General features: G+C 41.1%; 1 protein-coding gene across 1 annotated transcript; it reads right to left on the reverse strand.

Annotated features, from left to right (window-relative positions):
- Positions 1–1,519: 1,519 nt before the first annotated feature.
- Positions 1,520–26,592, reverse strand: LOC110500080 (monocarboxylate transporter 2). The gene is made up of 5 exons (XM_036957360.2): positions 26,207–26,592; positions 11,540–11,791; positions 7,326–7,469; positions 6,166–6,975; positions 1,520–5,735 (listed from the first exon to the last, which is right to left on the reverse strand). The coding sequence occupies exons 2-5, from the start codon at positions 11,754–11,756 to the stop codon at positions 5,461–5,463; spliced, it is 1,446 nt and encodes a 481-aa protein (XP_036813255.1). The 5' UTR covers positions 11,757–11,791; positions 26,207–26,592; the 3' UTR covers positions 1,520–5,460.
- Positions 26,593–26,865: the final 273 nt, after the last annotated feature.

Consider the following 26,865-nt stretch of genomic DNA (forward strand, 5'->3'; position numbering starts at 1 on the left):
CTCACATTAGATCAGATGATGGATAAGGATTTGTAAACATCAAGGAGTAAACTGAGAAAAAAATAGACAAATTAAAAAAAAAAATACTGTCACAGTTGACTCTCTCAAAATGCAGTGTCAACACCAATTAAACAAATTAATTCATTGTTAATTGCTTATGGATGGATAATATTTAAATGCAATATTCATCAGGGTCTAATAAGGCACAGTAACTTGTTAACTTACACATTTATTCATAATACCTTTTCAATAGTGTGAAATTAATGACAGCTTTTAGCCTCTTAGTACAGCAAGACATTTCTGCAATTGCAAATCATCTGCAGTTTTTAATCCCCATGTTGATATCCAGATCCATCTGTGAAAACAGATGTGTGAAATAAAAATTGATTGTGGCTAAATATGTATTTTCATACTTATAGAGCGTTTTCCTTGCCACACCAACAATGTCCATTGCGCGGTTAAGCTGCTAAGTGTTTTTCAGCCCTTCTGATGAAAAAAGAATGGCTATTAAAGTGTTTTGTCACAAGTCCTGTATGAGTCATAATTGAGATACAGTCTAAGCTGTGAATTAATCAAAAGAGGATTGTTTTACTTCCAAAAAAACAATTTCCGTTACGCTATGACACAACCCGAGTCGATTACATTATGTCCAGAGTCAGCACATCAAGAGAACTCCATCTTTAAATACATAATTACTCGAGTTACAGCCTTACCATATTAGGCAATATGTTCAATAGCTACAGCAGGATAAAAGACATGTGTGTATAAGAGATAAAAACTGAAAATGTATTAACAAAAATAAAAAGTAGAAACATTCATTGAAATTCCTTGTGATGTATCAGATGCTGTTTGACCATCTGATACCATGTATAACTATTTAGGCTTAGCATTTCGTTCAGATTAACCTGTACAGAAAAATATATATTTATAAGTCACCGACATACCAAACATGCCCAACATACAACATTATAATACAGAATCCTTCATACATAGGAGCCAAGTGTATTTGATAAGGCTAATGGTGCATAATTGTTATTCAATTGACCCAAATTTAAATATTGACATTAATAATAGTCTGAATCAATATAATTTCATTTTGGTCCTCAAATAATATGCAAATCATTTCAGCATGACACATTTAAAAACGCATCACATCGCCTTCACATTACTATGTACAGAATAATCTGGATACTGTAGATTCATTGTATATAATGAGTATAGTGAACTATTATTTTTTTTCAATATATGTCATATATATTATACTTAATTGTGGCACAAATCCAAGTTACAGCCTGGTCGTTATACTGTGTTGCATTGGAATAAAGAAAATACTATATAAGTGAAAGTGTTACAACCTTATTTGATTATGTTTCCTTCACAATAATAACAGGATATAACTTGTAAGAAAAGGAAAGAAACCGCTGAATATTGAAGAGTTAAATCATTCCAAAAACAGCACAACAAATCCTTCAGTTTAGCTCATCCACATTGTCTATGGAATGACAATAAGCAATTGATATGGTAGCTTAAGGGAAAAGCAACACTATGATTTTATTATTTTAGAAATAATGCCTCTGATTATACAAAACACAAACTCAAATCATTCACATACTACACATGGTTGAAAATGGAAATGAACATGATTTTGCTCCAGAACAAACATAATTGCCTACAAATGGCTTTGCCACAGCAGCACATGACTGCAGTGTGTTTATTAAGTCAATCTACTGTTAATGTACACCCTGTGAAATACTAGTATATACACACACCTGTTGAAGCTATAGAAGGAAAATAAAAGTACAAAGAAAATATATTCAATGGCCATAAAAATAAAATAAAAACAAACTTAAAATACAGAACATCAAAACTAAAGAGAGATCATTTTTTATTTATTACTTATTTCATTTTGGAATTTCTTATCTTTTGACATCACAAAAGAGCAGCCAATGTGTCGCTCTGCTATTTGAGGGCAGCTCAGATTGTAACATTTGGTCTAGGTCTTTTGAAACCAGTAGGGGGCAGTGCTATTTGATATATAAAAATGATTGCACAGTTCAGTCATCCTTTAAGAACTACTGCATACTGACCCCTATTGTCAGTGACCGGGAATAGAGACTGCAGCCGCAAGCAAAAAGTAGGCCAGATAACAAGTGACACTTGCCAATGTAATTCGAGCCCACAGCCAAGTTAAAAACTACCAGAAACCACATAATGATATGAAAAAATATATTTCTAAATATGAAATAGGCTACACATAAATTGGGACGGTAAGCAAATTACCACAATCTAACAAGTGTATAAAAATCTGTTTCAAGCTGTGTTGAGCTATTTGACCAGAACACAAGAAGTGATGGATGTTAAGAATTATAAAAAAATATGAATAATTTTCACTGTAGATGGCATCCAGCCAACGCCGGATTTAGAATCAATGTCAAACAATGTTATGGTATATTGCACATTAAAATATATTGCATATAACATTATATAGTTAATTACTGTTAATTTAGGTAATTATTTGCACAAATTATAATTAAACATATATTAAATCATATTGACATTTGTGGTGCAGTGAAAGAGATATTATTAATTAAGTGAAGCTTACTTTCAATTGTGTAAATACGGTACTGCACATGAACGTTGTTCATTATTATGTTAATAGAAATTGCTGACATAATTCTCCAAGCAAACATTATGCTTACTACAACTTCCCTCAAAAAGTCATTTCAGAGAGTTAGAGTTGAAAGGAAGAAATACTGTACTTAAAAATGAAGGTCACATAAGAAGCTGTTTTACCGTTTCACAACAGGCATGTTCATTTGGTGATTTCTATAACACTTCAATAAATACTTTTTCATGTATACTTTTTCATGTACACACAGTACCAGTCAAAAGTTTGGACACATCTACTCATCCAAGGATTTTTCTTTATTTTGGCTATTTTCTACATTGTAGAATAATAGTGAAGACATCAAAACTATGAAATAACACATATGGAATCATGTAGTAACCAAAAAAGTGTTAAACAAATCAAAATATATTTTACATTTGAGATTCTTCAAAGTAGCCACCCTTTGCCTTGATGACAGCTTTGCACACTCTTGACATTCTCTCTACCAGCTTCGTATTAGTATCCTATAATTCATTTCAATAAACAGGTGTGTCTTGTTAAAAGTTCATTTGTGTAATTTCTTTCCTTCTTAATGCTTTTGAGCCAATCAGTTGTGTTGTCACAAGGTAGGGGTGGTATACAGAAGATATCCCTATGTGGTAAAATACTGAGTTCATATAATGTCAAGAACAACTGAAATAGGCAAAGAGAAACGACAATCCATCATTATTTTAAGACATGAAGGTCAGTCAATTCAGAAAATGTCAAGAACTTTGAACGTTTCTTCAAGTGCAGTCACAAAAACCATCAAGCGCTATGATTAAAATGTCTCTCATGAGGACCGCCACAGGAAAGGAAGACCCAGAGTTACCTCCGCTGCAGAGGATAAGAGTTACCAGCCTCAGAAATTGCAGCCCAAATAAATGTTTCAGTTCAAGAAACAGACACATCTCAACATCAACTGTTCAGAGAAGACTGCGTAAATCAGGCCAAATTGCTGCAAAGAAACCACTACTAAAGGACACCAATAAGAAGAAGACACTTGCTTGGGCCAAGAAACACGAGCAATGGACATCAGACCGGTGGAAATCTGTCCTTTGGTCTGATGAGTCCAAATTTGAGATTTTTGGTTCCAACCACTGTGTCTTTGTGAGATGCAGTGTAGGCTTTTCTGGTGACACTGTGAGTGATTTATTTAGAGTTCAAGGCACATTTAACCAGCATGGCTACCACAGCATTCTGCAGCGATACGCCATCCCATCTGGTTTGCGCTTAGTGGGACTATAATTTGTTTTCAACAGGACAATGACCCAGCACAACTCCAGGCTGTGTAAGACCTATTTGAACAAGAAGGAGAGTGATGGGATGCTGCATCAGATGACCTGGCCTCCACACCCGACCTCAACCCAAATGAGATGGTTTGGGATGGTTGGACAGTAGAGGGAAGGAAAAGCAGCCAACAAGTGCTCAGCATATGTGGAAACTCTTTCAAGGCTGTTGGAAAAGCATTCCAGGTGAAGCTGGTTGAGAGAATGCCAAGAGTGTGAAAACCTGTCATCAAGGCAAAGGGTGGCTACTTTGAAGAATCTGAAATATAAAATATATTTTGATTTGTTGAACCCTTTTTTGGTTACTACATGATTCCATATGTGTTATTTCATAGTTTTGATGTCTTCACTATTATTCTACAATATAGAAAATAAAGAAAAACCCTTGAATGAGTAGGTGTGTCCAAACTTTTGACTGGTACTGCATATTTGACACAACTTAGTTGCATTCTTTACGTAAGGCAATGTATCATTGGTGTAAGTTAAACAGCTACTCCCAGAAATGACCATTGACTACAAAAATGAATATCCCTGTATATACGTACATCAATACAATGGCTAGGGATAGGTTATATTGCTCATGGATTCTTTATTTGGTATAAACCAACAATATGCACATTTATAGATAATATTGATTGTGAATATCAAGTATTCTTAATAAGGCCCTTGGAAACACAGCCAATAAAACGAATTTACATCCAACCTCATTAAATATGATTAAATTGCATTTGTTTCATTGTTGTTTTGGATGAGGCCTAAACATGGCCAGTTTAGAAGTAGTGCAGTGTATACGGACTCCATGTGCAATATGCAATAGTAAATAAAACAGTGGGTGTGTTATCGTTAGATTAGAAGCTTGGCAGTTGTGCAGGTTTAGCTAACGAACACAACTGACACAGTGCGCTAAAGGACAGTATAATACATTGGGATTGGAGCCACCAAACCGAGAACTCATCTCTGTTCCTGTGTTGCAACGATATCTGTCTCTCACCATAACCCTGGTACTAACGGACATTATGTGTCCTGGCATGTCAGCTCCCAGCATAGGAAGCTAGGATATTAATCTGTATTGATTTCAATCAGAACAGTTGAATTGGGTTGCTGGTGTGGTAGGTTTAGTGGCACAGACTAAATACATGAGCAGTGCTAGATTTCTGTCGACAGGTCGCATTTCACAGACAAAAGCTTCTTTCTCATATTCCAAGCCTTGTGGCCTCCTAACATGCGTTCTGTATCTTACACCATTATCTCCGGCTAGTCTGATGTCTGAGTAGTAGTCAGGGCAGTCACCCCTTCCTCCAGCAATACACCTTGCAGTATCCCACAACATGGTTGTCGTTGTTACTCTGGCAGTTTGAGTGTTTCGGAAACAGAGGGGCCACTGCGGGGAGGCCCCCGAGCGGAACCCTGGAGAGTAAAAGACCAGGAGGAACCCCCCTTGAGCTCTGTCTGCAGTTTGATAGTGGCAGAGGGGGACGTGAAGGTGGTGGTGAAGGGGGGTGTGGTTGGCAGTAGGGAGGGGCTCTAGATGTTGGTCTCCCTCTGCATGGCGTCCTCATCTTTGGGGTCTACCATGTCCTCCAAAGCCTGGGCGTCCCCGTCTGTCTCCTTTTGGTCCTGGTCCCGGTCGGGGTCCTCTGTTTCAGTCCGTTTGTACATCTCCTCCTGCTTGCGTTCCTTGGCCAGGAGTCTGTAGTTGATGAAGTTGCCGATGAACAGCCAAATGCTGGCCATGATCACCACAGCCCCACAGCAAAAATACATGTACTTGTAGTTTTTGGTGATGTCCACCAGTTTACCTGTAAATAAGAGCATAGAAAGGGTAAATGTGATGAAGGCCTGTCATATCGCTATTTTCTGCATTTCCAAATATGCCTTTATCAGTTTCTTCATGTCTACTGATCTTTAATGAGGAACATTATCTCAAATAAATGAAGCATTTTGTCAAGGACCAATAATCACAGAATTAACTTTCCATTTGTTGTTATTGTAATTAGACAAATAAGCACATATTATAAGAATGCCAAAATGTAATATTGCTTTTCCACTCTAAATCAGCAAACTCTATAACCAAGATCAAACCAAGTGAATGATTACTAAGCAATAGCACTCCTTAAAACTATAATTGAGTGACTTTAATTTATTCCTTTGGCATATCAACTGCTTAAAAAGTAAACAACGTCTCAGAACTGAATTAAGTAGTAATGAGTTGAGAGATCAGTGACATACCTGCCAGGGGTGGACCAATGAGGACAGGGCAGCACTCCACAATGGTGGTGAGCCCCACGGCACTGGAGAACCTCTGAGCCCCCACCAGATCCATCAGGGTCTCAAACAGCACCGAGCTGACCATGCCGAAGGCAAAGCCAAAGAATACGGCATACACCACCAGGCCTGTGTAGCTCTCCACCAGGGGGCAGAGGATGTGGCACACCCCGTTGTAGAGCACGGCGAAGCTGAAGAAGTACTGGATCCTGGGCCGGATCCACTTGGAGTTGGCCAGGAGCCCCATGGAGGGCCGGGCAAACATGTCCACGAAGGCCAGGATGGAGAGCAGGAAGGCGGCCGAGTACTCATCCACGCCTATGTCCTTGGCGTAGGCCGTCAGGAAGACTATTGGTGAGAAAAAGCCCAAGAACATGATGACGTTGCCCGACAGGTAGATGAGGAAACCGCGGTGCTTGAAAAGCGACAGGTCAATGAACTTGTTGACAGTCCCCAAACAAGTGGTCGTCTCCTTCTTCTTGGTGGCAGTTTTGGCAACGACCAACTCCTCATCCTTCTTGATCTTGCCCAGCGGTGGCCCCAGGGGCCTCATGAGGGAGCCAGCCACACAGCAATTGAGCAGTATGCCCCCCAGGATGAGGAAGCTGCCCCTCCAGCCGAAGGAGTTGAACAGGTACTGGTTGAAAGGGGCTAGGCTGCTCAGGAACACTGGGCTACCGGCCATGGCTATTCCGTTAGCGATGGGACGCTTCTTATAGAAGTACTTGCCAATCATAGTCAGGGCTGGCTGAAGGTTAAAGGCTAGGCCCAGGCCTTTGTGAGGAGAGAGGATAATATGATTTATTTAAAAATAACATACATTTCTAACAAGAAAATGATCTGATAAGATAATTCAGGCATATATGACAGTGAGCATAAAGTACACATTCGGAATAATATACATTTTCTTCAAGTAGCCAGACAGTGGTCATTAAATGATTTGACAAATCAAGCTTAACTGTACTCTTGTAATGTATCTATAGTCTTTTACTATGATCTTTGTGAAACACAGAATGGAAAACTCCGAATCAGTTGTAGGCCTATTTTCAACCAGCCACTTAAGGAGTTTGACACTATAATCAAATTAACTCTGAATGAGGTGAAATGGATTTCATCGGAATTACCTCCTATAAGACCGATGCAAACATAAAGCTCCACCACGCTGTTGCAGAAGGAAGCGGATATCAACCCGATAGAAGACAGCACTCCCCCCATGATCATGACAGGTCTGCAGCCATATGTGTTTACCAGTACACTGCTTATGGGACCTGGAAGAGAAACAAATGAGATACTAAAAACATGGTCTTTCATCCAACCCATACATTCAGCCTGCAATAGACTCGGGTAATCATGTAGTGATTACTTAACGGTTTAAGCTTGTTAGCGTTGAAAGACAGCGTGCAACTTCCCAGCTCTGGAAATAGAGGCACTGTAACAAGGCCTTGTTGATACTGGTAAACAATGTACAACATCGTGTTGTGTGTTCTGCATGTATTCTTAAGGGGGCGAGGGCTGCATTGAGAGATCAGTAACAAACAGGCATGGGTATAACACAGCATTATCTTAGTAGTCAAACAAACAAATGGCCTCATTGCCAATAAGTACAGAGCACGTTGACAAAACATCTGTTATTTTCCAGCGTAGCTACGTATGTATCAGAGATCCCATCACGACAAGCAATACATGTACTGTTGGACCAACAAGACCAATGACACAGAGTGCAGGTGAGGTCTTGGACATAACTCAGGACCTAGACAATTAACCAATGGGTGCCTGTCAGCCTTGGACAGGTTGCACTGAGAGCCAAACAGAGAGTGTCAGTCAAACGGAATGAGTCAGAATCGATCAAGCATCATCGACACGCTGAGTGAAGACATTGAACTGAGCTCTGGTTGGACACGCAATGGGTCTCTCTGTCTCCTAAGCTTTCAAGGCACAGCTGCCATGCTAATGCAAAACAGAGACCCAACGTGGCAACCAGTTATCTTATGAAGTGGATGATAGACACTGACTGTATGAATACACACTGTATGGGCATAGATAGGTTTCATATGTGACAGCGAGAGAATGCTGGTTAACGTAAATGGACTCTGTTGAATTGGAGCATCCCCAGATATATTTGCTGAAAGTGCACTGCAATGCAATGTTTTCATATCTGAAAAGAGGGGGAATCATGAACTATGATACACACACACCTTGAAGTGAGCTGAAGACCTTGGCTCCCATGGCCCATTTGTCCCTCAGCTCAGTTTCTCTGTAATTCACAATTTTTCATGAGTAACAGTAAGCACTCTATATTGGTAGTAAACGCACAGATGAGTTGAGTGGGGCCAACCAGCATCGCGCTACTATGCCACACAGCACTTTCCATTTCCTTGTTACCTTCAATAAGGGCTTGCCACACAACTTCTTCTTAGAGGCATACAACACAAGACAATGGGCAGGAAGTGAATCTTAGCAGATTTTGGTTTTAGTGGGTCAACCCCTGTTATTGAACCCTCTCTATGGTCATTGATAGTACATCAAACAGACTGGTCCAAACAATTCCTTTTAAATTGTGTCCTTGTCAAATTTCTAAAAGTTGTTGTTGAGGGAAACTTTGTCCTTTGTATTTCTAAAGTCCTGTTATGTTTGAACCTCTGGTCTCCATTACCTGATAGGGTGAGGCATGACTCTGCTTCTATGGCATGTCACAATGTCCTCTTTCATGACAGACTTTAAACAAAAGGAAGAGTAAATTGAATAAGAAACGATAAGAGTAATGAAAGATTTTTCCCTTTTTTGAATAATGCCCCCATTAGCAAGCAGAAGATGTGCCGTATCTGTGTCGGACTCGGGGAGCGGTGCTATTTAAAAACAGGTTGGGGAAGAAGTCGCCTGACTTCATTTGCTCTGCGTGAATCTTTTTCCGACCTTGAGGAGAGGAGCCCTCCTCATTTGCATACAGAGCACTTATCAGTATTCTCCCGAGTCTGGTGGTGAAACCTGGATAGGCCAAGTGGAGGGAGCCCTTGAGGTTTCATATTAACTCATTTTAAAAAGGAATTCATAAGTGAAGTTTAATTGCTGCAATAGCTGGACACACTTTCCAGGTTGCCAAAAGCAAATTAGGAGTTTGTTTTGACAGTAACTATAAGGACAAACAATTTGACTACTATTGACCGTGCTTCTACACCTGCATTGCTTGCTGTTTGGGGTTTTAGGCTGGGTTTCTGTACAGCACTTTGAGATATCAGCGGATGTACGAAGGGCTATATAAATACATTTGATTTGATTTTGATTTGACATTCAACATGGCATCTTTGAACATACTGTATCTCAGCCCCTACCAACATCCTTCGGCTCATTAATAAAACATTTTATTGAAATATGATCAGATAACATAACTTAATGTTGCTTGTGTCTAGACTTGAGGCAAAATATGGGCTCAATCATGGAAACAAATACCTACAAGAGGATGGGTACACCCGTCATTTACCCTTCCAGCTGTGATTTATTTCACAGGACATAAAAGCTAGACAGCAGAAAGATGGAAGTTTGTGTAACACATTTGTGTACCACTCCCTGATTTGTGAGGTTGGAAAAGAAAAGGTTGATAAGCCGTCAAGATAGCTGACTATGCAGGAAACTGATGTTTGCAATCCATCATACTATTAATGTCTCTCTCATTATGGAAAAAGCGCTGATATTATATGAAGCTTAGAGTTGTTTTCCAGAGCAGTCATACAAGGACGCAAACATGAATTCTATCAGTGGTTGATCGACTAATAACACAGCTTAGCTAGCCATATTTCTTCTGGACAGTTCAGTTAGCATTGAGGCTAATGTACCTGGCAGTGAGAGAGCTCTGCTGTGCTGACTGTCAACAGAGGAAGGTACTGTATGTAGCCATGCTGCCTAGCCTAGTCAAGGTCAACTCTCCCTCTCTCTGTGTGGATTAGTGACATTGATCCAACACTGACACACACACAGCCTCCATATTAGCACGTCACTGCAGAGCGACACTCAGCCAGGCTAGAAGGGAGGGACGGGAGAACATGACATCTGCAGTTGGCATATAGATGATGCAATAGTGTGCAATATTTCACAATATTTCCCTTTGGGCTCTTTTCTGTACCCATCATCATCATTACTAATCATTCATCTCAGTGTCTGTGTTACACCCTGGGTTACAGAGACAAACATCCAGGAAGATATGAAATAGTTGCCTTCACTTCCAGTTGTTGCGCATTTGTGGTCGTATCTAATTATATGTGTGTGAGGCCGTTCATCATAAAAAATAGGTTGGCTGCTGTTTGAAATCAGCAAGAGCCACACATTGGCATATCCTGATGTTTGAGGATATGGCAAGCATTTCCAGTTTGTTTGCTCTGTGATTGCGTCCAACCAGCATCATAAGTGGCACTGCTATCTTATCAGTTAGGGAGTCTGCCTGATGACTGCCCTGGAGAATTCAGTAAGTGTCTGACCTCTGAACTCGATGTGAAAACAACAGGTACGTTGTAAAAGAGCCACAGGTCTCCTTTCTCTTCCAAGAGGACAAACACCCTCAATAAGCAGCTCTCTGATTGGGGTAAATATTTGGTGATGCGTGATTGTTTTCCTGCCATGTTATTCCAGAGAGCAGCATATGTCAGTTGCTTGTAGAAATAAAGAATGCATTAAACACTGAATGGACAATTGCTTTATCAGCCTACAGCTGGTGCAAACACATAGGACAAGAGAGCAGGTGTTTAATGAATAGCTGATGAAGCTCTGTTCTCCCCTTTTGCTCAGAGATCAATATGAATGAATTACACTAAACATTTTAATGAGGGACAAGTGCCTTGTACAGGCTTGTCACATATAGAGGATGGTATTGTGTGTCCTTGGCTCTCTATGGCCAACTGGCCTTCACTGTCACCATCCTCACAACAACGGTCTAGGATACAATAAACCCTGTTGACAGCAACAATTAGAAATGACTGGATAGGATGGCATCCGCTAACAGATGGCCAGCGTGGCATTGCCAAGCAAGGTGCCTACTGGCTAACCTAGTGAGGGGTAAAGTCACGCTGAGAAGGAGAACGTGATGCATTACTACTAAAATACGCTTATGACTAGTCACAGAAACCGTGTGTTCTTCTTGAATGTCAATTTAAATATGGTCATAGGTTCTCATAGGAGACACACAATCAGATCAGAACAGGTACCTTGCCCAATACAATACTACAAAAGGTCACATGGTGAAGAAAATCTCAGGGCACTGCATATTCAGGAACCCAACTCTTCTTAACAAATCAGACAGACGACTTCCTCAAGAGACTACCTGGACACCAACTTCTTGTCTTGGTCTTACCTCCTGCGTACATGACGGCCAGCATGATGGAGGAGATCCATGCTATCTGGCTGTAGGAGCAATCGAAGATCTTCTGGATGTCCTTGAAGTAGACGGTGATGGCCTTTGGGAAGGCGTAGGAGAAGCCGATAGAGATGAAGGATCCCAGCACCACGGCCCAGCCCCAGCCCCCGTCCGGAGGGGTCACTGCTGGGGGGCCTGCGGCAGGGGGTGGCATCTCTGGCCCGGCTGGCTCTCAGCGCTCACTGTTTACTGGAGGGGGAAAGACGAAGAGGAAAGAGGGCTCAGTACAGGGGAGACATGAAGAGGAAAGAGAGGGTCGGTACAGGGGAAATATGAAGAGGAAGAGAGGGTCGGTACAGGGGAAATATGAAGAGGAAAGAGGGGTCGGTACAGGGGAAATATGAAGAGGAAAGAGAGGGTCTGTACTGGGGAAATATGAAGAGGAAAGAGAGGGTCTGTACTGGGGAAATATGAAGAGGAAAGAGGGGTCAGTACAGGGGAAATATGAAGAGGAAGAGAAACCGTTGAAAAGCTCTCTTGGTTGGGGAACTGAACAATAATGATGATAATGACGTCTCCATTCCTTCTAAGATGAATTTCTGTACTGTAAACTTAGGCTTGAAAAACAAATAAAAAGTGTAAGTTATAAAAAATGTGTAATAAAAAAAAGGTCTCATATGTGGACTACTATTCTCTCCCACATAAGGTGGGCCACTTATATGGACCATTACGCACTATATTCAGAGGTTAAAGGTTGTTTGGAGACAATTGTAGCTAACACCAATACCACATTGACAATGGCATGTTTTAACACCTCTTGGTGTTCGCTATTTTAATTTTTGGATGAAAAACGTTGCCGTTTTAAACAAGATATTTTGTCACGAAAAGATGCTTGACTATGCATATAATTGACAGCTTTGGAAAGAAAACACTCTGACGTTTCCAAAACTGCAAAGATATTGTCTGTGAGTGCAACAGAACTGATGTTACAGGCGAAACCCAGGAAGTGACGCATTTTTTAAAACCGCCTCATGCCAATGACTCCTTATATGGCTGTGAATGAGCTACGAATGAGCTTAAGTTTTCCACGTATTCCCCAAGGTGTCTACAGCATTGTGACGTCTTTTTACGCATTTCCATTGAAGAATAGCCGTAAGGGACAATATTTAGCAAGTGGTCACATGGTGTCTCCAGCAGAAAATCTTGCGTAAAATACTGAGGTAGCCATTTTTCCAATCGCTTCTTATGAGAAACCAATTGCCTCGATGGATTTATTATCGAATATATATGTTGAAAACACCTTGAGGATTGATCCTAAACAACTAATTTAGGAGCTAATTTGTATAAAAGTTTGGCGTTCTAGTGGTAGCATTTTCCGGTCGATTTCTCAGCCAAGCATGATGAACAAACGGGAGCTATTTCGCCTACAAAAATAATATTTTTGGAAAAAAGGAACATTTGCTATCTAACTGGGAGTCTCCTGAGTGAAAAAATCCAAAGTTCTTCAAAGGTAAATTATTTAATTTGGTTGCTTTTCTTATTTTCGTGAAAATGTTGCCTGCTGCCAGCAGAGCCTAGCATAGCATTATGCCATGATAAACTTACATGACAAATGCTTGTCTAGCGTTGGCTGTAACGCATATTTTGAAAATCTGAGATGACAGTGTGATAAACAAAAGGCTAAGCTTGTGTTTGAATATATTTCATTTGCGATTTTCATGAATAGGAAAAGTTTCTAGGGGTATTTATGTCCGCTGCGTTATGCTAATTCGTTTGAGGCTATGATTACGCTCCCGGATCCGGGATTGCTAGTCTTAAATGTATGTCCTATTGTTTCCCACCGGTTGAGGCCATGTCCCTTTTGTCATTTAAACTCTTGACTGTTGGGTCATAAGACCAAATCTCAGCTCCAGAATGCACGTGGGCGCACACACACTAACAGAGTTAATCACCCTTGTCACAAGGTTGAGTTTCTACCTGAAACCAGACCAGCCCTTGCCCCACCCACTTTTCACCTTGAGGGTATCCCCCTGGTGTGACAGGGGAGAGGTGTACGGGCAGCAGTGACCAAGATCACTTGTCTTTATTGACAAAGCAAACATGTCTCTGATCGTATATAAACACATACACCACACATACACACTTTCTAAATTGTTCGAGAGATATCATGGGTAAGAGGCAGCTGCTTAGTTCCAGGCACACAATCTACAACACCTGATGAGTGATATTGATAGGTGCCTCCGTGATCCAATGAGCTTAATCAACAACAACAAAAATATTGCATCAATTATATAATTCTGATTTCACATACGTTGACATGACACAACTAACCACTGGCTTATGAAGGCATTTCAACATCACAAGTAAAAGCTTATTCAAATGGGATTATTGTAGTTTAGCAAAACATGCACAGCCATACTCTAGACGATACAGCTTAACAGGGGTATGGCATGGCTTTGATTAGGTGGGTTAGAAGATTGAAGGGAGACACATAGATCTAAAGGCGACCCATAGCACACTAACTCTATTCAAAAAATAAGAATTTGTTCTTAACTGACTTGCCTAATTAAATGAAGGTAAAAAAAAAAAAAAAAAAAAAAAAAATTCAAGGTAAAGTGTTGAGAAAAGTGGTTGAAGTTCCAACCAAACCAGAAGGGCACAAAAACACTAAAACTAGAACCTCCCATTTCAATCTCAAGAGTGGCTGTAAAACAGGCTCCATGACAACAACAGGGTGCACTGAAGTCAGTGGCATCAATAAATTATATCGTCTCTGTCTCTCATCAAGACGTGGCCAGATCAGATTGCACTGCTGTGGAGCCTCATTCATATTCAGCCCTGTCTCAGCTGTCAATAACAGGCAATTAGCTAAACTAGTCGCCATGTGCTGTGATTGGTTGACCTCCCAGAAAGAAAAAGGAAAACGTGAATGAAGACAGTTACTAAAATCAAATCAAACTTTATTTGTCACGTGCCGAATACAACAAGTGTATACTTTCCTGTGAAATGCTTACTTACAAGCACTTAACCAACAGTGCAGTTCAAGAAGAAGAAAATATTGACCAAGTAGACTAAAATAAAAAGTAATAATAAAAACACAATAAGAATAACAATAACGAGGCTATATACTGGGGGCCCTGGTACCGAGTCACTGTGAGGGGGTACAGGCTTGTTGAGGTGATCTGTGCATGCAGGTGGGGGCGAAGTGACGATGCATAGAAAACAAACAAACAGCGAGTAGGAGCAATGTCAATGTAAATTGTCCGGTGGTGATTTTATGAATTCTTCAGCAGTCTTATGGCTTGGGGGTAGAAGTTGTTGAGGATCCTTTTGGTCCTAGACTTGGCGCTCTGGTACCACTTGCCGTGCGGTAGCAGAGAAAACAGTCTATAACTTGGGAAACTAGAGTCTCTGACAATTTTATGGCTTTCGTCTGACACCACCTATTATATTGGTCCTGGATGGCAGGAAGCTTGGCCCCAGTGATGCATTACCCTGTGTGGCGCCTTACGGTCAGATGCCGAGCAGTTGCCATAGCAGGCGGTGATGCAACCGGCCAGGATCCTCTCGATAGTGCAGCCGTAGAACCTTTTGAGGATCTGGGGACCCACGCCAAATCTTTTCAGTCTCCTGAGGGGGAAAAAAGGGTTTGTCGTGCCTTGGTATGTTTGGACCACGATAGTCCGTTGGTGATGTGGACACCAAGGAACTTAAAACTGTTAAGGATCAGCGTGGCAGACATGTTGTTCCCTACTCTTACCACCTGGGGGCAGCCCATCAGGGAGTCCAGGATTCAGTTGCAGAGGGAGGTGTTTAGACCCAGAGTCTTTAGCTTAGTGATGAGCTTTGTGGTTACTATGGTGTTGAACACTGAGCTGTAGTCAATGAACAGAATTCTCACATAGGTGTTCCTTTTGTCCAGGTGAGAAAGGGCAGTGTGGAGTGTGATTGAGATTGCGTCATCTGTGGATCTGTTGGGGCGGTATGCAAATTGGAGTGGGGTCTTGGGTGTCCGGGAGGATGCTGTTGATGTGAGCCATGACCAGCCTTTCAAAGCACTTCATGGCTACCGACGTGAGTGCCAGGGGGCGGTAATCATTTAGGCAGGTTACCTTCGCTTCCTTGGGCACAGGGACTATGGTGGTCTGCTTGAAACATGTAGGTATTACAGACTCGGTCAGGGAAAGGTTGAAAATGTCAGTGAAGACACTTGACAGTTGGTCCGTGCATGCTCAACGTCACTATAAAGACATTAAAAAGTCTATTTTAGTTTAATGCTAAAACTGATAGTAGTTGAAATTTGAGATTTTATCAGCTGGTTTATAACTACTACATGACTTCTGGCACACACACACACAACATTGTTTAGGTAAGGAATACCTCCAGCCTAGCTTTTCTAAATAAAGGTATTGTTTCATCACAACTACAGTGCCTTGCGAAAGTATTCGGCCCCCTTGAACTTTGCGACCTTTTTGCCACATTTCAGGCTTCAAACATAAAGATATAAAACTGTATTTTTTTGTGAAGAATCAACAACAAGTGGGACACAATCATGAAGTGGAACGACATTTATTGGATATTTCAAACTTTTTTAACAAATCAAAAACTTAAAAATTGGGCGTGCAAAATTATTCAGCCCCCTTAAGTTAATTCTTTGTAGCGCCACCTTTTGCTGCGATTACCCCTGTAAGTCGCTTGGGGTATGTCTCTATCAGTTTTGCACATCGAGAGACTGACATTTTTTCCCATTCCTCCTTGCAAACAGCTCGAGCTCAGTGAGGTTGGATGGAGAGCATTTGTGAACAGCAGTTTTCAGTTCTTTCCACAGATTCTCGATTGGATTCAGGTCTGGACTTTGACTTGGCCATTCTAACACCTGGATATGTTTATTTTTGAACCATTCCATTGTAGATTTTGCTTTATGTTTTGGATCATTATCTTGTTGGAAGACAAATCTCCGTCCCAGTCTCAGGTCTTTTGCAGACTCCATCAGGTTTTCTTCCAGAATGGTCCTGTATTTGGCTCCATCCATCTTCCCATCAATTTGAACCATCTTCCCTGTCCCTGCTGAAGAAAAGCAGGCCCAAACCCTGATGCTGCCACCACCATGTTTGACAGTGGGGATGGTGTGTTCAGCTGTGTTGCTTTTACGCCAAACATAACGTTTTGCATTGTTGCCAAAAAGTTCAATTTTGGTTTCATCTGACCAGAGCACCTTCTTCCACATGTTTGGTGTGTCTCCCAGGTGGCTTGTGGCAAACTTTAACCGACACTTTTTATGGATATTTTTAAGAAATGGCTTTCTTCTTGCCACTCTTCCATAAAGGCCAGATTTGTGCAATATACGACTGATTGTTGTCCTATGGACAGAGTCTCCCACATCAGCTGTAGATCTCTGCAGTTCATCCAGAGTGATCATGGGCCTCTTGGCTGCATCTCTGATCAGTCTTCTCCTTGTATGAGCTGAAAGTTTAGAGGGACGGCCAGGTCTTGGTAGATTTGCAGTGGTCTGATACTCCTTCCATTTCAATATTATCGCTTGCACAGTGCTCCTTGGGATGTTTAAAGCTTGGGAAATATTTTTGTATCCAAATCCGGCTTTAAACTTCTTCACAACAGTATCTCGGACCTGCCTGGTGTGTTCCTTGTTCTTCATGATGCTCTCTGCGCTTTTAACGGACCTCTGAGACTATCACAGTGCAGGTGCATTTATACGGAGACTTGATTACACACAGGTGGATTGTATTTATCATCATTAGTCATTTAGGTCAACATTGGATCATTCAGAGATCCTCACTGAACTTCTGGAGAGAGTTTGCTGCACTGAAAGTAAAGGGGCTGAATAATTTTGCACGCCCAATTTTTCAGTTTTTGATTTGTTAAAAAAGTTTGAAATATCCAATAAATGCCGTTCCACTTCATGATTGTGTCCCACTTGTTGTTGATTCTTCACAAAAAAATACAGTTTTATATCTTTATGTTTGAAGCCTGAAATGTGGCAAAAGGTCGCAAAGTTCAAGGGGGCCGAATACTTTCGCAAGGCACTGTATGTAAACACGGTTGTTATTTAACAGACACCATGAGTATTTGTCACCTGTATTATGAGGGCTTAACGGAGGGTGAAGTGGTCCTGAAAATGTATTCTTACAGGCATTCTGGGCATCTTCCCGTCACTCTGTTCAGGTGCTTGACTTACATTTTCTTTTACAATTCTAACTTAAGCAAAAAAAAATTGCTAATCACTAAAATATACTGTATAATCCTCTGTGCATATTCCCATGTGTTGCTTTTTTAATTAAACTCAAGAGATTGTCTATTTTTCAAAACATCCATATGGTAATAAAGTTTAATCTGATTATTGTCTGGGGTTGATAGTGGGGTTGATTGATTAAACGTGACGACAATGCATAACATGGTCTCAGGACTCATAAGCTGCTTAGGTTTATAAATCTGAATAGTATACTGAAAATACCAAAACACACAGTGTAAGCGATGATAAGTCACACAAAAATGTGGGGTCACGCACAAAAAAAAACTTTCTGTGAGTAAACAAAGCAAGTTTGTTTAGGCTATTTGACATACTACTGTTTTTCAAGAGAAGTTTATTCATTCTTTGTGCTCCACAGTAGTTTCTCCCCATGATGTCATCATGTGTCCTCTGTAATGTGTCTTTCCTCTGTTTGGTGTCTCTGAATAGCAGCTGACACAGAGGGATGGGCAGATGCTTTCACAGCCAGAGACAACCAACCACAGTCCCACCCAACCAGAGGGATGTGTCCCGTCTAAGCCAATCACAAGACACCTCAGATGCCTGTCCTTGCCCGTTGTTGAACTGAGCAAACAGTGTGCCTACCTGTGCTCAAAACACTCCTGTTATCTTAAACTTCAGGGAAGGTTAAATGGACAATGGAGCCTTAGAATTAGAATGCAGAGGCAGGCAGCCAACAACTACAACAGCATTCCTCTAATTGAATTATCTCAATGACAAGCTGATCAAAGCATGTAACACAATAGTGTGTGTGTGTGAATCTGTCTGTGTTCTGTTTCAGGTGAGCTACGTTGAGTAACCATGGAGCCTGACACAGAGAAGACGTGTAACTGAGTTAACGGACACAATGCACCACCTGCAGCAACACGACTGACTGCCCATGAGCCACATGACGAGCAGGATTGGTGGCTTTGTGTCTCTTGGTACACCCAACAGGATTATGTAGGATAGAGTGTGCAGAGTGAAAACGAAAATGGATAGGTAACCTACTCTAGAGCTATCTTGGCACCACGCTGACAGAACAATTTGAGTAAATATAGAGCCACTCTGAGGCTGGTTGCGGTTTTGAGCTGTGCAATTTACAGGATAATCACCCTTTTTTCCATTGACATTGTGTTATAATTTTGGTTTTATAAATAGCAGCTACTCCATTTGCCACCGTTGTAGAGTTGAAGTAAAAAAAATGATAAACAAACACTTACATTTTTCTCATATCTAGTCACTGCCTAAATGTAAAACAGGCAGTGTAGAAGTGTCTTGTTGGGCCCTTGCACAGAGGTATGAATGGCATTCAGGCATTGCGAGGTCACTAACGTCGCCATGCTGTACTCTGGTTTGTGTATCCACAGGCCTTCAGGCAGGTACAGGCCACTACTGTGGCAGTCTAAGTCCTCAAGGAATCTTGTGTCACCTTGGATGAAACTGACAAGGAGATTTGAGCCAAGTGTTTTCATAAGCATCATACACTACCTGATTATGCGGTCTGAATAGCCTGTGGGAGAGGAAGACATGAGGAAGAGATGGAGGGAGAGGGAGAAGATGAGTGCTTGTAAAGGGGACTTTCCAGGAGAACAAAATGGAGAGCAGTTATTGATCACATCAATTCAGGGAGAACATCTCCAGAGCAGAAGCCAAAAGAAATGTCTACTCCGCCTTCTCTAAATGTTGCTGGTTCGAATACCTGAGCTGACAAAGGTGTAAAACCTGTCAAAATGACCTTGAGCAAGGCACTTAACCCTAATTTGTTCCAGGGGCGCCGCACTACTATGGCTGACCCTGTTAAAGCAACACATTTCACTGTATGTGACAATTAAACATATCCCCCCCACCCCCTTTTTATTTTATCTCACAGCACCAATGTTCTCTAAACAACAGCCAGAGAGTCTTGTACAAAGTCACGACAAAAGACAGTAACTTTGCCGGCTGCTTTCCACCAGACACTGGGTGATGAATTCATACAAAGCTCATAAGGTCATCAATAAAATATCAGTGTGCCCTCGGTTCAGATTATAATTTTTCAACGCCGATGCCGATTATTGGAGGACCAAAAAAAGCCGATACCGATTAATCAGCCGATTCAAAAAAATATATATTTGTAATTATGACAATTACAACAATACTGAATGAACACTTATTTTAACTTAATATAATACATCAATAAAAATCTATTTAGCCTCAAATAAATAATGAAACAAGTTCAATTTGGTTTAAATAATGCAAAAACAAAGTTTTGGGGAAGAAAGTAAAAGTCCAATATGTGTCACGAACGTTGGTTGAATTAATGGACCAAGGCGCAGCGTACATAGAGTTCCACATGTATATTTGATGAAACTCACAGAAAACAATAAAGCGCAAAAACGAAACGTGAAGCCAATGTAGTGCTCGCAGGCAACTATACATAGACAAGATCACACAAAAACCCGGTGGGAAAAGGCTGCCTAAATATGATCTCCTATCAGAGACAACGATAGACAGCTGCCTCTGATTGGGAACCATACCAGGCCAACATAGAAATGAAAGAACCAAACTACCCACCCTAGTCACAGGGCGTGACAATATGTGCCATGTAAAAAAGCTAACGTTTAAGTTCCTTGCTCTAAAATGAGAACATATGAAAGCTGGTGGTTCCTTTTAACATGAGACTTCAATATTCCAAGGTAAGAGGTTTTAGGTTGTAGTTAATATAGTATTTATAGGACTATTTCTCTCTATACCATTTGTATTTCATATACCTTTAACTATTGGATGTTCTTACAGGCACTTCAGTATTGCCAGTATAGCAGTATACCTTCAGTATAGCTTCCGTCCCTCTCCTCGCCCCTACCTGGGCTTGAACCAGGAACACATCGACAACAACCTCGAAGCATCGTTACCCATCGCTCCACAAAATCTACGGCCCTTGCAGAGCAAGGGGAACAACTACTCCAAGTCTCAGAGCGAGTGACGTTTAAAACACTATTAGCGCACACCCCGCTAAATAGCTTGCCATTTCACATCGGTTACACCAACCTAATCTCGGGAGTTGATAGGCTTGAAGTCATAAACAGCTCCATTTTTATTTTACAAGTTTTTTTTTATTTTTCAAGTCAGTCAAGAAAAAATTATTATTTTCAATGATGGCCTAGGAACAGTGGGTTAACTGCCTGTTCAGGGGTAGAACGACAGATTTGTACCTTGTCAGCTGGGGGGTTTGAACTTGCAACCTTCCAGTTACTAGTCCAAAGCTCTAACCACTAGGCTACCTTGCCACCCAATGCTTGAAGCACAGCGAAGCTGCTGGCAAAACGCACTAAAGTGCTGTTTGAATGAATGCTTACGAGCCTGCTGCTACCTACCACCACTCAGTCAGACCGCTCTATCAAATATCAAATCATAGACTTAATTATAACATAATAACACACAGAAATACGAGCCTTTGGTCATTAATATGGTTGAATCCGGAAACTATCATTTCGAAAACAAAATGTTTATTATTTCAGTGAAATACGGAACCGTTCCGTATTTTATCTAACGGGTGGCATCCCTAAGTCTAAATATTGCTGTTACATTGTACAACCTTCAATGTTATGTCATAATTACGTAAAATTCTGGCAAATTGAGCCAGGAGCCAAACTGTTGCATATACCCTGCCTCTGCGTGCAATGAACGCAAGAGTATCGACACAATTTCACCTGGTTATTATTGCCTTCTAACCTGGATTTCTTTTAGCTAAATATGCAGGATTAAAATATATACTTCTGTGTATTGATTTTAAGAAAGGCATTGATGTTTATGGTTAGGTACAGTCGTGCAACGACTGTGCTATTTTCGAAAATGCGCTTTTGTTAAATCATCCCCCGTTTGGTGAAGTTGGCTGTCTTTGTTAGGAAGAAATAGTCTTCACACAGTTCGCAACGAGCCAGGCGGACCGAACTGCTGCATATACCCTGACTCCGCTGCAAGAGAAGTGACACAATCTCCCTAGTTAAACGAAATTCATGTTAGCAGGCAATATTAACTAAATGTGCAGGTTTAAAAAAATATACTTGTGTATTGACTTTAAGAAAGGCATTGATGTTTATGGTTAGGTACACGATGGAGCAACGACAGTCCTTTTTCGCGAATGCGCACCGCATCGATTATACGCAACGCAGGACACGCTAGATAAACTAGTAATATCATCAACCATGTGTAGTTAACTAGTGATTATGATTGATTGATTGATTGTTTTTTATAAGATAAGTTTAATGCTAGCTAGCAACTTACCTTGGCTTCTTACTGCATTCGCGTAACAGGCAGGCTCCTCGTGGAGTGCAATGAGAGGCAGGTGGTTAGAGAGTTGGACTTGTTAACTGTAAGTTTGCAAGATAGAATCCCCGAGCTGACAAGGTAAAAATCTGTCGTTCTGCCCCTGAACAAGGCAGTTAACCCACCGTTCCTAGGCCGTCAATGAAAATAAGAATGTGTTTCAATGATATAATGAAAGCAAACTGAAAGCAACCAAATGAACTCTCATTCTCTCAATACATTAATTCTAGGACTTGGCATGTCAAAAGTGTAAGCCAGGGTTGAAGGGGCTTGAAGCCTTTTCGATAGCAGGCACGTGACCTCGACGTCACCTTAAAGTAATGCATGTACTGTAGCTAAAGTGTATTCTTACAACTAGTTCATTATTAACCACAACTGCCAACTCTCACGTCACACAAAGTGATTCAATGTTGACGTAAACATTCATCAAGATGGAAGGTAATCTAGCAGAAACACTGATCCAGTATACAGTTGCCTCTTTGAAGCCCTGTATAGTAAAGACGCAACAGCAACAGCAACCTGCATGGTTTCTCAATAGAAGAAAGACTACTGAGAGACAATGGGGCCATTGACAGCCAGAGTAGACACACCCTGCCCAGCAGTCAGGTGTCTTTCCATGAAAATAATCAATAGGTGTTCGATACCTTATTATTGTAGTTTCTGCTTTCTAACTTCTATGGCAACACACACAGAAAGTAGTCTTACATGAACAATTGGTAATGGCAAAGCACACAATAAGTCTATCTACCACATTTAGGGCTATAAGGAGACATTTTGAGCAACAATATACCTGTTAATATAATGGCATTACAAGAGTAAATACCAAGTTACTACACAGGTATGAGAACAACTTGGTGTAAAGTGTTACCGGGTGCCTTTTACTACAGGTTCTCTTAACCCACTACCGAGCTGATTCTGTTCAAATGCATGGGTGGTGACTAATCTACCATCTACCAGTTAACCACACCCACTTAGACTACTTATTACACGTCTTCAGCTGCTAAGTACGTACCTTTAATTACCATGGAAGGCCTCGAGCGGTGTTTGTGCATAGTCAGCAGGTGCGATTGATTTAGCTCACCCAGCACGCCAGGTAGGTGGTGTTAACTTTTGGAACCGTTCCATTGGTCTTTAAGTGGCAACCCTGCCCTCCAGGCGCACAGGGCGAGCTAAATCAAGTGGTGATTTCTGTCTAGGCAGAGTGTCATGGCCCCCGGAGCAACATCCAGTGCTGCCAGTGCCAAGAACCAACCTGTTAATCCATGCCAGTATTTGCTGCAGCGTCAACGCCTAAGTAATGGTATGGGAAAACGTGACATATTACACCACACATTTTAAGAGTAAAGTTTTAGTAGTTTGATAACGGTGTGTAGAGGATTCTTCTAAATTCTTCTACAACAAACATTTTTTAATTAGCTTACATTGATTTGAGGGACATGTAATCCAAGTATTTGTTTGAGAGGGGGTCAAAGGGGACCACTGAGGAAGTGTTAGGCTATGTAAACACCAAACAGGACATTCATAACTGGAGAAAAAGCATAAACAAACTGGGCTCTGACCAAACATGAACTGTCTCTTACAACTTCTTTTAATAAGCTACGGCTGTAGAGGACTGCTCAACTACTCACAGGGGATTAGAGTCTGAGCTCCACTTCCCTCCCTGTTTTCTACGACAGCACCATGGGACTGGAGCACTGGACACAGCACCTAAGCCACGTTGTTGATCAAGGGTTCTTGTGCCAGGCTAGGGACTTACTGAAGGTATGCAACCTAATACAAACCTGACTCCAGTTGACATATTACAGGGTATACATCAACTGCATTTGTATGCCTAATATTCTGTGGTGTAGGATACTGGAAAGGGTTTCATATTGAATATTGCAAGCACTTATTAAACATCATGTATACTAGGGCTGGAAATTGCCAGAGAGCTCATGAAATATTATCACGATATTTACGGTAAGATGCTTATAAGATATGTATTGTGATTCTCATAATTCTATATGTATTGCGATTCGATACGATTTGATGTTCCAAATTTTCAAACATATGGGAACACATTGCTCACTAAATCTGCTGCAGAGACAAGAGAGCATGAGAAATTTTGTTTTGATTAGTCATGGAAATAAAAGTGCTGGAAACATGTTGTTTCAATATTTAAAAAGAAGATGGAGAACAAGCTTAAGGATGAACAATACCAGAGTTCTGGCGCAGGTACAGCTGACTAGTGCTAGCTAACGCTGATTAGAAAATCATTATTACATCTATATATTTGTCCAAAACAATATTGCGAAATGTAACTCTATGGATTTTCCCCCCATCACTATTGTGTGCGCAACAATAATCATAACTACTGCTTTGTAAATACTATGTCAACACCACAAACTTGTTTGGGAATTATTGTAACACATAAGGGCTAAAACCTCAGCAACTCAGCAGCCCTAAGGATTGATTTTCTACCCACATGCACAGGGAGAACACTGCTTTTTGTTGACATGAAAACAGTGAACCACATCAGTGCAGAGGACAATGAATGTGGCTTGAGGGCTATGACAACAGTCCAGTATTTAGGATCGAGTCAGAAGTCATATTACCCTAATCACACCAGTGAATGACGACCTACGGGCTGCTGACGATGGCTGGCTGGTCACTGCTTGTTTTAGTCCAGATGACAAACCCCTTTCCCCAGTGAGTTGGCTGTCTATAAAACTGATTTATCACCAGAGGGGTTGGGAAGTCAGATGGAGATGGATGGCGAGGCTGATGACAAAGGGCTGTGGAGATGAGTCAGCTAAGCATGAAAATAACCATCCATGTATTATTTAGCTACATAGACTAGCGCACTAGCATGCACCATTTCTATTGGGATTTTAATGGTTCCTAGCCATCTGTCAGGTCAACTATGAAGTGGTGGCTCAACAAAGTGGAGAGGCCCATATGTGGGTTACAGTACACCAATGCTACAAAGGATTATTATGTCTGCAATGTCTACATACTACCTTGCCTTTAGTAACCCAAAGAAAGTAGTCCAGTACCAGAGGCAGAACCAGCCTACGCCAGTACCAGAACTTCTCCAATAGGCCTCTCATAGAGCAAAGAGCAAAGTATGACCTGGGGAGGAATGTGAAAACACCTCAAGTGCATTATTAATTCATAATCAATATGTGCACATAGCAAGATCTATGGCCCATTGTTCTTTGTCTACATTTCGTTCAACAATGCAAGTCATAAATTGCCCAATTTCCCATAACATCTCTCATTACCCAAGAACCAGGCAGACTTCGCAGGTCATTTTGTAAAAAAACAGGTTTATCTCATGCTAAATATCCCCCTTTACCTTCCCTATATCAAATCAAGGTGGAAACAAGGCAGGCCAAATGTGACTGACAGGTGTTATATTTAAAGCCCACCAGCTGACCAGGGGAGTGAAACATCCTCTGCATGGCCCAAACCTGCTTAAGGAACAACCTTCAGATCAGATCCTTAGATAATAATAGACTAGTAGGATTTAGTAACTGTGTCATCTCTCAGTGGGAAAATGGCTACTTCACATTAGGTATCGAGACGCACGTGATGAGAAGAGAGATGTACATTAGACCTACTGATTGATCAGTGATGACTCAAACGAGGATGCACTACGCGCGTGTAGATCCTAATCCGTGTGGTCAGATACTCTGTGTGCGTGTGCTGCTGATACAAACCGGATGGAACCAGCCAAATATGCATACCATAATTTACAATGGGCCTACATTAAAAAAAGTACTCAGAATTCTCTAGACTACTGTAGTCTATAAGCATCATTCGCACAATCTTGGGAGTATTCTAAGTGTAACGAAGAACATGTCTGTCGGTGCCACATTGGGTTAACTCCGTGATTACGCACAATATATGTGAATTTCAAACTGAAACATAATATAATTCAAAATCCAGCCGATTGTTTGTTTTATAAAGCATTAAGCCTACGTGTTGTAGGCTATTCTTGCCCCGATGACCAAGCAGCTCTCTCAATGCCGACGAAGCAACGCGTTTCATTGTAGGACAAAAAAAACGCACGGGCAGTTTCGTAAGTGTTATTCCATCACGCATAACTTTCAGGAAACGCATATTACCTTTTGCGAATATAGGCGCGGTCTATCCCCAAATGTGGTATGTGGTCCTTGGTCGCTGACCTTGTCAGTGTTGCGGGAAGATGGGGCTGTATTCTATTTGAATTCCCTTACTAGGAAGCTGAATGTGACGTACAGCGTTGAAAGAAGGCGGCCCATCCTGCTGCTACTGTTGCTATTCTTGACCACGGGTAGCCTAGCGCTGGAGACAAGAGACCAGACAGAGCATCAAGTAAAACCAGCCGGCTTGCGGCCGTTGGGAGGAGAGGGGGGCGTTCGACAATTTGTTTGAGGGAGTTTCTCATTCTTTTGTTATTGAAACCTTATGTGGTTTCGCTTCCACTGGAGAACGATTCCGCGTGTTGTGCCCCCATTCAACACTTCAAAACAAGCTCGAAGTAGGTCATCCGTTTTATCACGGGGATTCATTTAAACAGTCGTGTAATGAGAGAGCTGTCAAAACGCTTGTTTCATGCTAGTAAACTATGCATCAAAATATTGTAGCGAATATAATTTCACATCCCTTATGTTGGCCAATTTGACCAGTTTATCTGTTTGAAGAGCAATTGAAACCCAGAGCGCCAATCGCCCATCTTGTGATACACATGTATATATATATATACACAGAACAAAAAATATAAACGCAACATGCAACAATTTCA

The sequence above is a fragment of the Oncorhynchus mykiss genome, chromosome 21 (assembly GCF_057628025.1).
Source record: "Oncorhynchus mykiss isolate SJ-2025 chromosome 21, ASM5762802v1, whole genome shotgun sequence".
In the NCBI taxonomy this organism is placed as follows: domain Eukaryota; kingdom Metazoa; phylum Chordata; class Actinopteri; order Salmoniformes; family Salmonidae; genus Oncorhynchus; species Oncorhynchus mykiss.